Below are 13,178 nucleotides of genomic sequence, written 5' to 3' on the forward strand. Positions count from 1 at the left end.
CACGTAACATCCCGTGACTAGGCCTCGCTTAAGGGCATAGGGCTTTTGCACATGACCGGCCTCGCACAACCTCATCACGAGTCTTCCGGTGCTTCACGACAACCAAACCCGACAAGCCAAGTACGCGACAACCTTCCCCTTCCCCCTGACTCTTCATTCTCTGACCCATAGTTCCAGAGAAAAGCCGTCAAGATGGTCAAGAAGAGGGCGAACAAGTAAGGACCGACCCTATCTCCTATACCCGTCCGATTTCATTACATGCGTGCCTTTTGATATGACGCCTACGGTTCCGGTATATTCTACATGGCCGTGGGAACCCGGTTACCGACGAGTGTTTTTGTGTTAAGAGAACGGAAAACGGAAAGGGGCAATTTCTGGAATCAGCAAAACTGACAGTTCTACAGCGGTCGTAACAAGAACGGCCGCGGCCACACCAAGCCCGTGCGCTGCTCCAACTGCGCTCGCTGCGTCCCCAAGGACAAGGCCATCAAGAGATTCACTATCCGCAACATGGTTGAGTCCGCTGCCATCCGTATGTTCGAACCTGATACCCGCAATTGAAACCCAAATTCGCCGCGCACTGTTGTTCGGAAGAGCTGGAATCGAAGTCTGGAACTGGGGAAGGAGTTATGAACGCAGACGGCAACAGCACGCACGAATTGATGGGATACGATTTGCAAACGCAACTGGGACTGACTCGACGATTTTTACTGTATAGGTGATATCTCTGACGCCTCCGTCTTCACCGACTATGCCGTCCCCAAGATGTACCTCAAGCTGCAGTACTGCGTCTCCTGCGCTATCCACGGCAAGATTGTTCGGTACGCATTCAACCCCGACTTTTGATAGACTGGCGACCTTTATGGACCACTAGGAAGATTGAACCAAGCTGACGGAAATCCCTCTCACAGTGTCCGTTCCCGGGAAGGTCGTCGCAACCGTGCCCCCCCTCCTCGCATCAGGTACAACAAGGACGGCAAGAAGCTGAGCCCCCCTCAGGCCGCTAAGGCTATGTAAGGAAGGGAAACAGAAGAGAAAAATGGATTAGTTTAAAAGGCTTGTTTCTTTTCTTGTTTCTTTACTGAACAGACTTTCTTACTCGGTTCAAATGGAATGAATGGGTTTCAGTTTTGGGGTCGAAGGCTTGCATTACGGGTCGCCCGTGGGCAGGAGACGCAAATAAAACAAAACAAAATCTAAACATTTACTGTTCACAAAAGGTAAACGAATATAGCCCAGTGGAGACGGGAACCCGATGCACCAAATGGATCGGCCAGGGGCTTTCAAGATTCCATTGTATTTCGACATTCTGACTTGGTGACGAAAGGGAATCCAAGCTCGCATAACGACTGAAAGAGAAAATGACAAGATACTCCAAACGATCCCATTTCCATTCTTGTAAATCGACCTAGTGGCCTCTACTTCTAGTTGCTTTGCCCCACTATACGGAGTAGTTCCAGTATACTTATGTTAGGCTGTCAGTGGGGGGATCCCTCTAGAAGTGCACCGCCATGACTTACACGGTTGGGTTCTTATTTTGGGGTATCTAACTTGATGACATAAACATATATGATGAGTAAATACATGTTTGCGATCTAGAACCAACTTTCATGCGAGGCAACATGTTCCATACAAGACTTAAGGATATAGGTACCCTTTTTCAAAGTAATTTCCATACATATCAACCACTCCACTCCGCCCTTTGGGTGCGGGGTTTCGGACAATTTTCACTTCGCCTTTCCAATATCCTTCCACATAATGCGACATGGCCAATTGAGGAGCCGAGGCTGTTGCCAGAGTGGACAGGCTTGGAGAAGGCGACAATGGCCCGAATGATGATAACGACCCCGACGGAGATAGGAGCGAAGACGTTGTGCCTATCGTACTCCTTCTTTTTCGGTCCCTGCGCAACAGATTCTCATATTCAGCTTTCTTTGAACGCCTGAAAGCGGCCAATTCTGCGATGAGGTCAACCTCCGGAGCATCAGCTTGAGGTGAAACCACGCGGCCGTTATTCCGCGCTGGCCCAGAGTCGATGGAAGAGGGACGAGAACGGCTGCCATAAGACGAGGGAAAATCCGGACGGTGTAATTTCTGCGCAGAAGCAACCGGCGTTGGATGCCCTGAGTTTCCAGAATCATCATCTTCTGGGATCAAAGTGACTTTCTCATTGAGAGCAGCCATTGGGAAGTACCTCCCTGGATCATGGTTTGGGACCCCGCATTCGTCCTCACCGAAGAAACTGAAGTCGTCCGCTGCTGCTGACCACAGTTTCTCCAGATCTCGATCCCCAGTGCTTGATTTTGAAGCCCCTTGTTGGTAGCTCGTTGATTTCCATGCAGTTAATTTGACTGTTGTTCTCTCAACAGGGGTTACTTCAAGTACCAAGCGCCGCAGCGCAAACAGTGACCGAGATCGTTCTTGTTCAGCTTTGGCTCGAGCTCGACCAGGAGGAAGCGAATAGTCTGACCCTGCTTGGAGCGTTGCCAGCAACGCCTCATGTGAGCAGGCTGTTATGAAGCGGATTAGAGACCTCAGGATGGGGGAATTTGCGGGAACATGGGATGGAACATCAGTCAAGACCAATGTCTCAAGATGGGGAACAAAAGAAGGATGCAGATACGGAAAGCTGTTCTCCTTGTAATCTTTGCGAGGTAGGACGGAATTCCTCGGTCTTTTTGAAATGAGTTCTTGGATTTTCTGGGTTTTGGGATCGTCCATCACTCCGGGGGATGCACATCTTGGGATTGTACCAGGCGTTTCTGTATTCTCGCCGAACTCCGACTTGGTCGGGATTAAGCCTTCTTGAGCCTGGGCTGGATGGAGCGGACTAATGGTAATAGATGTAGCATCACCGTCTGTCCTGGTATATGGTGTTTCAACCACCTCGGGGGCAAAAACAGAACCTCTTCTTCGTAGGGGCAATGGCTCATTTTCACAAATAGGCGCTTGCGTACCATGTCCACGTTGAAACTCTGTTCTCCACGCCTCTGGAACTGGTGACCCCGCAAGCTCAAAAACAGGAGCCTCCTCTGCGGGGAGCTCGTGGATCATATTTGCGGCGTCTAGCTCCGGGGTTTGATCTTCACTTTCAGCTGGAAGTTCTGCTACAAATCCATTCGATGACACAGGGTCTTTCCAAGGGGCATCAGCGGTGCACACTGCATGGTGAGCACGTAGGTACGTTAGATTCTCTTTCGCGGCAGAACCCAGAATTGGTATCAATTTTTCGGCGCCAGGAAGCTTTCGGGGGTCTTTTTGATATGAGGATATAACACGCGAGTCCCGAATTGACTCGGCGGTGTCAACTGTTCCTACATCAAGAGCGTGAAGTCGGTATGAAGCTATAAGGCTTGCGGCTCCCTCGACTGTAATCCGGTTATCTGCGATATATAGATGTGTAATGCCCGCATGTGGTACGTTCTCCACCCACGAACGGCCTGTCAAGGGCTGTGTTAATGCTTTCATGAACTGCTCATCTAACGTAGGGCAACTGAGCCATTTCGAATTGGTCGGTGGCGATGTTGCTGGAGCGAAAGGCCCTGGTGCTGTCGTTCCCACCTCTGGGCCATGGCTGACTGCAGGATTGCCTGGTGATAGGAAAGAAGCTTGCAGTAAAGATCGGACAGCCATATCAGTTAGCCTGTTATCCCGCAAGTCAAGGTAGCGAACTCTCAGACCGATAGCATTAGCTAAGAACTCTGCGTCGCTATCTCTTAACCCAATGCCCCGTAGTTTCAGGACCTGGAGATGCTCCAGCTGAGATAAAGCAGATAGAACACTACAATCTCGAGCTGGGGTGGTATAAGACAGATCAAGATATACAAGTTCCTGAAAACGTAATAGTGCCTCTGCAAGCCCCTGAGAGGTTGTATTAGGTTCGTGGTCCGCCAACAGCAGACGAACGTTATATGTAGGGACTGCTTCGTTGACCTGTTCGCGGTTCGTATTATTTCTTAAAGCTACCATGGAATTATGGTCAAAGAACGGCAATTTAGAGACAATCAGAGACTGAAGGCATGGTAAATACTCGAGAATCTCCCTCAGCCATTCCGGTCGCGGACCTCCGTAGATTTCTGAAAGAGCAGGAGGCAGATGAAGCGTATGTGTTAGCATCCGCACCTCCAACCTGGCATACACCAGGGTTCTCCTAAACCTTGTCAAGGCGACTACAATGCAGATATTTTGTCAGCTCAGGCCACGAATGGTGTGTCCAGTGGAATTACCATAAACGGCATCATTGTCAGTCCCAAAGTGAGATGCAGGATCACCCCACAAGAACGGCATAAAAAGTGCATGCCATTTCCGACATACTAATGTAGCTGCGCATAGGTCGCTAGATGGGATATATGTAGCAATAAAAGACCACGCATCCCTGGTGGTTGCGGACTGGTAAGATGGGGGCACAAGATCCATCGTTTTACCGCTTAGTGAATGATAATGCTATGCCTGGGATAAGATAGCATCGTAATAGTAGGATCTCAGATCCAAAATGTCTCTGCCAGAGTCAGGAAGAGATATCGATATAAAAATTGTCAGGTGCACCATTATTGCTTCAGGGAGCCAAGAAAAACCGGCCCCCATGATCATCCACAAATAAAGACCCAGCACTGCCACTTTTCGTATTGGGCGCAGAAGCCATAAGCTTCTTGATACACTACTCGATCAAACAAAGATAGTGAAAATATGTAGATATGGTACCCTCCAATATTTATGATTGTTTAGAGAACTAAAATCATTATAAGATGCTTGCAAGTAGTAGTATCTCCTCTGTGTTTTACTCGGTACGGTATTTTACGCCAATCAGCAAACGATGTAAATAGATTACGCCCAGCGTATGAATTTCCCCTGACGTCATTTCTCCTATTAGAAAAGCAAAAACAAAGAACAAGATTCTCTCATCTGAGCCTCCGGCCAATCTATATTCAATACGCTTCACCAACAACACCTCCAATCTTGGCTTACGATTCGTCAAAATGGACATCTGGCAGCGAAATGCTCGTATGTTACATCAGATCAGCGAGATACTGGACCTCGACTCCGCAAAATCAGATACAGTCGCCGATCTCATTGAGCTCATTGAAGCAATGCGAGAAGGGCTTTCTCAAGTTAACGAAGAATTCCGGATCGCAGACTCCCAAATCAATATCCTATTTCTTAATAAGCTAAAGACACGGCCAGAATGGAAGAGCTGGGCGACGGATATGCTTCGTAATAGTCGATTGAACTCTTCAAATCCGATTGACAAAATGACCTTCCAAGAGGTTTCAGAGTTGGCTATGAGACACGAAAAAGTCATGAAGGGGAAGAAGAGAAATATCCAACATGCGCGGAGTAAAAGCACACCTCATTCTTCTCTTGACGCACCTTCGGATTCTCGAAAACTTACGCAGGAGGAGATAAACGCATTCGTTGTGCAGCAGATGAAACGAGATGAAAAGGCGCCACGACACAATGGAACTATTAGGCGGCACAGCAAAAAGCCGAGTCAAGAGGAGATTAATCAGTATGTTGTTCAGCAGATGCGTCGGGAACAAGAGCGCAAGACCAGGATGAGAAGCCACAGTCAGCCGGAGCCGAGAGCGCAAGGAACCCATGTGCGATCAACGCCCACGCGCTGTACTTTCTGCGGCGAGTCGTCTCACCAATACAACAATTGCTGGCGTCGCTTCAGGGTGGCTGTTGAGGTACCACATGGCAACTTTGTGCCGAAGCGTGTCGAATTTAGGACAGAAGTTCCAGGCCAACCTCCTATGTATCGATCGGGATTTAGTCTTGTTTAGGACCGTACTGTTGTCCTCTCCGAGTCCGACGATGACGAGGACATAGAACCGACATTACGCTTGGATACGATTACACAAAATACCACTTCCCATCTTTATTTACGTGGAATCTCGGGTAAGACCGGCGTTCAGCTACAGATGAATATCCAACTGAGTTGCTTTAGGAACACAAATATAGCATATAATATCTGCTTTCGCCGTTGTCCTTTCCTCATATGGTGGTTTGCGTTCTCCAAATTTCACTCAAGGCAGACCTGTCGGTCTGTGGTGAGCGATGGTTGGGAACCCTAGCTGGCGGTTCATTAGTTCCTTGAAAGTCGGGTCTTTTTGCAAAGTAGCCTCTACGACTGGCCCGTTGCCCTCCAGCTCCATCTCTATCTTTCGCAGTCTCGCTTGGATTGCCACACAAGCATCGGCCCACGCACAAACCGTACCCGCTAGTCCTTCATGCAGTGAGAACGGGCGGTCAGGCATACGATAGATGTTCTCGGGCGAGTTGCTGTAAGGCGGCGTCTCCCGCGCATGCAACAGCAGTGTTAGCGCTCTAGACAAGAAATAGTCGCTTGAGAGATTGTCTTCTAAGCGTTTAGTCTCGATTGTCTCGGTTCGCTTTATGTAGTTGCGCTTCGCTGTCTGCATCATTTCCACATCGTACTCAAAACTGTCGTGCATGAGTAGCAGCGGCAGTGCATTTCCAGCAATGCCATGACACAAACTGCCACCCTTCGATAGCAGCCCTTCTCTCCAGACGCTTTCAGCTGCTAAATGAATAGCTTCATCCCATTCGGGTTCCCAGTACTCAATGACCAATGGGCTTCTTCTTGCACATGCCATGAGAACCAACAATCCAGGGCTACCATGACATAACTGCACAAGTGGAGATGAATGACGGGAAGACGGAGGAATGCGTGTGGGAAGGTGCCCGTTATTAGCAATACATATCTTGCACAAACCTGTGATAGTACCCGCTATCCAAGGGAGATATTTGTGCGAAGCGTCATCATTGACCTCCTCGGCATGACAAGCAAGGATAATCGCAAGAACACCGGCTACGAAGTATTAGCTCCGAGAAACCTGCGGGAAACTTGCTTTTCTCTGTGTACATACCGATGCCATGAACACTTGGGCTTTCAGTTAGTACGTTGAGCCTTTTAAGTTTTTCGTCGGGGAGAGGGGTGGGATACATTGGCCGGGGTGAACACTCACGCGCCTAGATAAAATCGGTCTTCCTTCCACGACCACATCAGGGGCAGCGCATCCTTCTCTCCGTGCATTTTGATATAATTCTTCTGTCCTTGTCTTCCGGCATCGACTATCACGTCAATAAGGTCAGGTAGAGCATCGAAAACAGGTTGTAGGCGCCTCCTTGTGTTCTCATCGAAGTGCTGAACCCGGAGATTGAGGATGGACCAAAGCAATCCAGGTCGACCGTAGATAAGCTCATCACCTCCCATCATTTTATCTCCCTGGGGCACCATGGGCCCATTCTGGATTGCCAGCTTAACCGCATCTTCAAGACAAGTGATGTCGGCATCGGAGATTACACTGCCATCCGTCGCTGCTGCTAAGATACGCATCAAGGCCCCTGTTACTGGGGAAAATGATCCCAGAGGCGACAGCCAGCCTGGTTTCAAACGCAAGTCTGGTCCATGTGGCACTATCCGCTCCCTCGCTAGTTTACCGAAGTCGATAGGAGCCTTGCCTGGCTCTGTCAAGGATAAAGCTTGACGCTCAAGCCTCAGGAAAGCGAGAGCGGTCCCTGGGATGCAGTCAGCGAGATAGGCAATGTTAATACTATAGAGACTTCAAAGGTGTTCTATGTGTATACGTTTGACGTCGTCGGTTCTGGAATGGGGAGTCTACAGTACCTGCTACTCCCAAGTACAACCCGGCACTACCCCACTCCGCTGAAGGAGGGCAGCCTTGCTGAACCAGATGAGTTCCATGATTAACGGCCCCGCGAAATTCATGGAGAGCCTTCTGCAAATTCTCTTGGTTTATCTGCAGTGGCTCTAGCGTGTTTGGATAATACTGAGGGGCACTCATGATGGCGGCATGTGGTTTCATTATACCCAAGTTGTGGAAGAAGCTTAGGGTGTGGGATTACTCGCCTATGGGAGTTTGGTTGGTTCACAAATGTGGGAAAGATTGTCCAGTTTCAGCCGTAGATGCCTTACGAGTACTTCCTCCTATTAAGTGTTAGTGGTAGGTGAGCTGTCCAAAATATATAGTACTGTGGAGAAGAGGGAAACTTTGTCGGTTTTTGTACTTACTATCTTGCGAAGACAGATGAGTTACGGTGATGTATCATTCCGTACATAGGGCTCTGCATTATAAGGAATATAGAGTAATGGATTTGTCTACTACTGTTCGCTATATCATGAAATTGCCGGTAGTTTGTAGATAGTTCAGCGATAGTTTCCTGGATCATGATCCCTCCTGGTGGGCCCCGATGACTGAACTTAACCCTAATGGGAATTTCATACCTGAGGCATTAAAGTCATCTAATATAGATAGTATCGCCGCTCCCGGATCAACCATAAGCCCGCCAGCGGGACGACGTTTTCTCTGCTGCGTTCACATCATTCCGGACTCCAGAATACTCGGCGGTCCTCGAAGTGCCCCTCGGGGACAATCAAGTATTAAAGGAGAAACGTTGTTTCCGATTTCGCCCTCAAAGTCAGTGCTTCTAGACCCTGTTCTGGTAATGTCCCTGCCACGGTTTTTCCTATCTGGGTCCCTCCTGTATCTTGCTTGACTCGTAGTCTCTGTGATGGCCTCCGTGCTATTTCTGTCCCGTGTGGTCTATTATCCCAGCGCTTCACACTTGTGATATACCGATTCGCAGCTTGCAATCACATCAGATTAAATCAATGCTTGATATTTGCTCAATCAACTAATAATGGTAAACAGTCCCGTGACCGGCTCGCCGGCCCAAGGTTTCAACATGCCTGCTGTACATGGGGATCTAGCGTCTATGGTGATGCCTGCGGACCAGGAGCTGCTACCGGATATCTACCCTCGGCAGGTTACCCTTCGCGATCGCGTTACGGTCGCGACCCTGGTACCCTTTATGTCGCCTGATGATGTGCCTCCGTCTCTGTTGGGCTACCTATCAGACCAATTAAATAGTGAGATTGAGAAGGGCGACACCTATGCTATGATTGACCCTATCCCGTACAATGAGTTTAAGCACTATTGGTTCTCTAACTTCGGTGCTATCATGCTCCTCGGGGATATCAAGAATACGCAGGATGTCAAAGCCATGGATAGGCCGGGAATGAATTGGCCCAAGATCTGTCTGGGCAGCTTCACTGTCAGACCAAACTACCCGGGCCGTAGTAGTCATATCTGCAACAGCATGTTCCTTGTCACCGATGCCTCTCGAAATCGAGGTGTGGGCCGACTGATGGGGGAAGGATACCTAGAATGGGCTCCAAAACTGGTCAGTACCAACTGCACTGATGAATTCCTCTGTGAACGCTCTGTTAGCCCAGTGTCTTACCGTTCTGCGATTGGTTGCGGATGTATCCGAAGTCTCATATATCTGACAATGTGCAGGGTTATACATATGCCATGTTTAACATAGTTTATGAGAGTAATGTTGCCTCCTGTCGCCTTTGGGATTCTCTAGGGTTCAAACGGATCGGAAGAATACCAGGAGGTGGTAGACTCGCCTCTAATCCCGGGCAGTACGTGGATGCGATCATATACGGCCGGGATTTGGGGCCCGAGGGTGAAGACTCTGTTACCCAGGATCGCTTTGACAAGATCCGGTATTATCTGAAGCACTCAAAATACCCCAGGGGCGCCGACAGGGCCGAGAAGAGCCGGCTTAGAAGTGCAGCAACCCACTATAAGCTGGTTGGGGGACAAGACGGCGAAACTGAGAAGCTGATGCTAAAAGACAAAGAGGTAGTGTCGGATCCGCAACAGCAGTACGATATCGCTCGGGAGATGCATGTTCAGCAGCATGCTGGCATCAATAAGACTACAGCAGCCATTGCAGTCAAGTACCATTGGGTCCGGATCAAGGAGACCGTAAGCAGGGTCATCCGAGACTGTCCCCAGTGCAAGGAGACCCTCAAATCGCCCTTAGTCAACGGACTCTTCAAGAATGAAGATATGCCAGAAGAGGAGGATCAAACAAGCAGTCGCGAGAGCGAGCCTAGTATGCCAACTAGCGAGAACATGGGAGCAAACTCACTCATGGACCATGTATCTCTGGATGCCCATCAAAGCCAGAATCCTTTTGTCACCACCCATCCATCTGTTGTTCCAGGATCAGTAGATTCCATCAGCGACTACGTCATGCCTCTCGACCCCCAAATCATTGATATTCACCAGCAACTTCCCAGATTCCAAACCCATGATGCTATGACCGACCCTTACACGCACGGCCCTCATGGCTTGTCTAGCTCGCATTTTGATGATGACGTGCGGCATCATGCAGCTAGTGATTACCATATGATGGTTGATGACCCATCTGATCCAGACCCTGGATCGGCACTCCATCAGGATGCACTTGGGCTAGTACATTCACAAGTCAGTGATGTGCATCACCATGAACAGATACTGGCCAAGTATCAGTATGTAGGACAACCAGATGATGACTTGGACTTTACGTGATACGGCTGCCTGCTTACAGCTTTTATTTCCCATGTTTTCCAGCCCATATCTATCTGATTTGATTTTCTCTACATTTTTTTTTTCTTTCTGGGGCATTATCTTTACGGCATTTCTTGACGGCGTTTATATCAGTTGGGCTTGCGGTATTATGGATTATCGGATAACTACGGCGGTGGATATCTGTATTATTAGCAGTATGATAGAAAGTGACGCCATAAATGATATGTAATAGATCGATAAACGGTTCTCACAGGCAGGTTGACTTCGTAGTTAGTATAAATTGCTCGAGGGGTTGTAGGGTTGCGGAGACGCGGTATGATTGGTCACCGCCTCAGTGCTTTGGCGACATCGAGAAGCTCGGGGAAATTTTGGTCGAGAGCATTATTGAACACCCCCGAGCTGGTACCTTTCAGCGTCACTTTCCATCTCCCGTGCGTCTCATATTCTCGACCGGTCTTTACCAGCCCTATTTGTCGGTTCTTTTCGAAATAAATTAATCAAAATGGCCTTCGCTGGCCAGGCACCCACTATCATTGTGCTTAAGGAGGGTCCGTTTCTTGCCCGCATTCTGACCCCCTCCACTGTGTGTCCGACGTGTTTTGTTCGCTGACTTTTCCACCATTCATAATTGCTTAGGCACGGATGCCTCCCAAGGAAAGGGTCAGATCATTTCTAATATCAATGCCTGTGTTGCCGTGCAATCTACCATCAAGAGCACTCTCGGCCCATATGGAGGGGACTTGTTGCTTGTCGACGGCAACGGCAAGCAGACCATTACGAACGATGGAGCGACAGTAATGAAAGTGTGTTCGACCTGAGTTCAATAGATTAACTTCCATCGATGGTGTGATACTAATACATTACTAAATTAGCTCCTGGATATCGTGCACCCCGCCGCCCGCATTCTTACGGATATCGCCCGATCCCAAGATGCCGAAGTAGGAGATGGAACAACATCGGTCGTTGTTCTGGCCGGTGAGATACTCAAGGAAGTTCGTGAACTGGTTGAGCAAGGCGTGAGCGCACAGACAATCATTAAGGGTCTACGGAGGGGAAGTGCTATGGCCGTCAACAAGGTGAAAGAAATCGCAGTCGACATGATCGATGCTGCCGGAAGCGAGGAGAAGAAGGTTGAAACTCTACGACGATTGGCCGGAACCGCCATGAACAGCAAGCTCATCAAGCGCAACTCGGACTTCTTCACCAAGAGTAAGGGCTCCTGTGGGATTGGACGGAAGCGGATACTGACTATGTGTAGTGGTGGTGAATGCTGTGCTCTCCCTCGACCAGGATGATCTTAACGAAAAGTTGATTGGAATCAAGAGAGTCACTGGCGGTGGTCTGCAAGATTCCCTCTTTGTCGACGGTGTTGCCTTCAAGAAGACCTTCTCTTATGCCGGTTTCGAACAGCAGCCGAAGTACTTCAAGGATCCCAAGATTGTTTGCTTGAACGTCGAACTGGAGTTGAAGAGCGAAAAGGACAACGCCGAGGTGCGTGTCGAGCAGGTGTCTGAATACCAGGCCATCGTCGATGCGGAATGGCAGATCATCTACAACAAGTTGGAGGCTATCTACAAGACAGGGGCGAAGGTTGTTCTTAGCAAGTTGCCCATCGGTGATTTGGCTACGCAGTACGTATTGGCTGTGATGCGCCTGCTGTTACTAGTCTATCTAACCGTGATCTCAGGTATTTCGCTGACCGTGACATCTTCTGCGCCGGTCGTGTTGCGTCGGACGATATGGACCGAGTGTGCCAGGCAACCGGTGCAGCCACACAGTCGACATGCAGCGACATCCAGGAGCGTCACTTGGGTACTTGCGGCATCTTTGAGGAGCGCCAGATTGGTGGCGAACGCTACAACCTGTTCTCTGAGTGCCCTGCCGCTAAGACATGTACGCTTGTGCTGCGCGGTGGTGCGGAGCAGTTCATTGCAGAAGTTGAGCGGAGTTTGCATGACGCCATCATGATTGTTAAGCGTGCTCTTCGGAACACGACCATTGTCGCAGGTGGTGGTGCTACTGAGATGGAGCTGTCGAGCTACATGCACGGCTTCGCCGACCGCAACGTGCCTCACAAGCAGCAGGCCGTTGTCAAGGCATTCGCCAAGGCCCTGGAGGTGATCCCTCGTCAGCTGTGCGACAATGCCGGCTTCGATGCGACTGACATCTTGAACCGTTTGCGCGTGGAGCACCGCAAGGGCAACGTCTGGGCCGGTGTGGACTTTGATAACGAGGGCGTCCGTGATAACATGGTGGCATTCGTGTGGGAACCTAGTCTGGTCAAGGTCAACGCCATCCAAGCCGCGGTGGAGGCCGCTTGCTTGATTCTGAGTGTAGATGAGACTATCAGTGAGTATCCACCGTTCTTGCCTAACCCTCTACGCTTTTTGCTTTATTAGATCTCTATTGGCTGACGCGAGCACGTTACAGAGAACGAGGAGTCTGCCCAGCCTCAGGCCCCTGGCCGTGGACTTCCCCCGGGTGCTGCCCAACGGGCTCTTGGTGGAGGCAGAGGACGCGGCATGCCCCGGCGGGGTCGGTAAATCTAATGCGTGAGAGGAAGGATGCGACGTGGTTTGTGATGATGTTAGAAAACAAAAGCCATGCAATAGTTAGAATCGCGGCCCGGTACTTTTATTTGCTATCAATAATGTTGTCATGTTCATAGATTGATGGAGAAGTGGATATCTGAATATGATTCCAAAAAAAAAAAAGAAAGAAAGAAAGAAACTACCAAGTACATGGATCCTATACCTATTCTGGACC

The 13,178-nt window shown here is 49.4% G+C and overlaps 6 protein-coding genes across 6 annotated transcripts; 4 read left to right on the forward strand and 2 right to left on the reverse strand.

Moving 5' to 3' along the window:
• Positions 1–51: 51 nt before the first annotated feature.
• ANOM_006894 (40S ribosomal eS26 domain-containing protein) lies at positions 52–1,379 on the forward strand (the record flags this gene model as incomplete). The annotated part of the gene is made up of 5 exons (XM_015552150.1): positions 52–120; positions 172–215; positions 405–532; positions 719–821; positions 912–1,379. 5 exons carry the CDS (start codon positions 52–54, stop codon positions 1,015–1,017), a joined length of 450 nt encoding a protein of 149 aa, XP_015405323.1. The 3' UTR covers positions 1,018–1,379.
• A 259-nt stretch (positions 1,380–1,638) lies between these two features.
• On the reverse strand, positions 1,639–4,416 carry ANOM_006895 (Leucine Rich Repeat domain protein; the record flags this gene model as incomplete). The annotated part of the gene is made up of 2 exons (XM_015552151.1): positions 1,639–4,169; positions 4,227–4,416. 2 exons carry the CDS (start codon positions 4,414–4,416, stop codon positions 1,639–1,641), a joined length of 2,721 nt encoding a protein of 906 aa, XP_015405309.1.
• A 560-nt stretch (positions 4,417–4,976) lies between these two features.
• Positions 4,977–5,783, forward strand: ANOM_006896 (uncharacterized protein; the record flags this gene model as incomplete). The annotated part of the gene is made up of 1 exon (XM_015552152.1): positions 4,977–5,783. One exon carries the CDS (start codon positions 4,977–4,979, stop codon positions 5,781–5,783), a length of 807 nt encoding a protein of 268 aa, XP_015405321.1.
• A 243-nt stretch (positions 5,784–6,026) lies between these two features.
• ANOM_006897 (lanthionine synthetase C family protein) lies at positions 6,027–7,829 on the reverse strand (the record flags this gene model as incomplete). Its single annotated transcript, XM_015552153.1, has 4 exons — positions 6,027–6,832; positions 6,891–6,904; positions 6,990–7,542; positions 7,652–7,829. 4 exons carry the CDS (start codon positions 7,827–7,829, stop codon positions 6,027–6,029), a joined length of 1,551 nt encoding a protein of 516 aa, XP_015405322.1.
• A 901-nt stretch (positions 7,830–8,730) lies between these two features.
• Positions 8,731–10,412, forward strand: ANOM_006898 (putative histone acetyltransferase Spt10; the record flags this gene model as incomplete). Its single annotated transcript, XM_015552154.1, has 2 exons — positions 8,731–9,270; positions 9,345–10,412. 2 exons carry the CDS (start codon positions 8,731–8,733, stop codon positions 10,410–10,412), a joined length of 1,608 nt encoding a protein of 535 aa, XP_015405319.1.
• A 502-nt stretch (positions 10,413–10,914) lies between these two features.
• Positions 10,915–12,955, forward strand: ANOM_006899 (chaperonin-containing T-complex subunit CCT7; the record flags this gene model as incomplete). The annotated part of the gene is made up of 6 exons (XM_015552155.1): positions 10,915–10,960; positions 11,049–11,215; positions 11,285–11,621; positions 11,671–12,043; positions 12,100–12,761; positions 12,843–12,955. The coding sequence occupies 6 exons, from the start codon at positions 10,915–10,917 to the stop codon at positions 12,953–12,955; spliced, it is 1,698 nt and encodes a 565-aa protein (XP_015405320.1).
• Between the last annotated feature and the right edge of the window lie 223 nt (positions 12,956–13,178).

The sequence above is a fragment of the Aspergillus nomiae genome (assembly GCF_001204775.2).
Source record: "Aspergillus nomiae NRRL 13137 chromosome Unknown contig00210, whole genome shotgun sequence".
NCBI classification, from domain to species: domain Eukaryota; kingdom Fungi; phylum Ascomycota; class Eurotiomycetes; order Eurotiales; family Aspergillaceae; genus Aspergillus; species Aspergillus nomiae.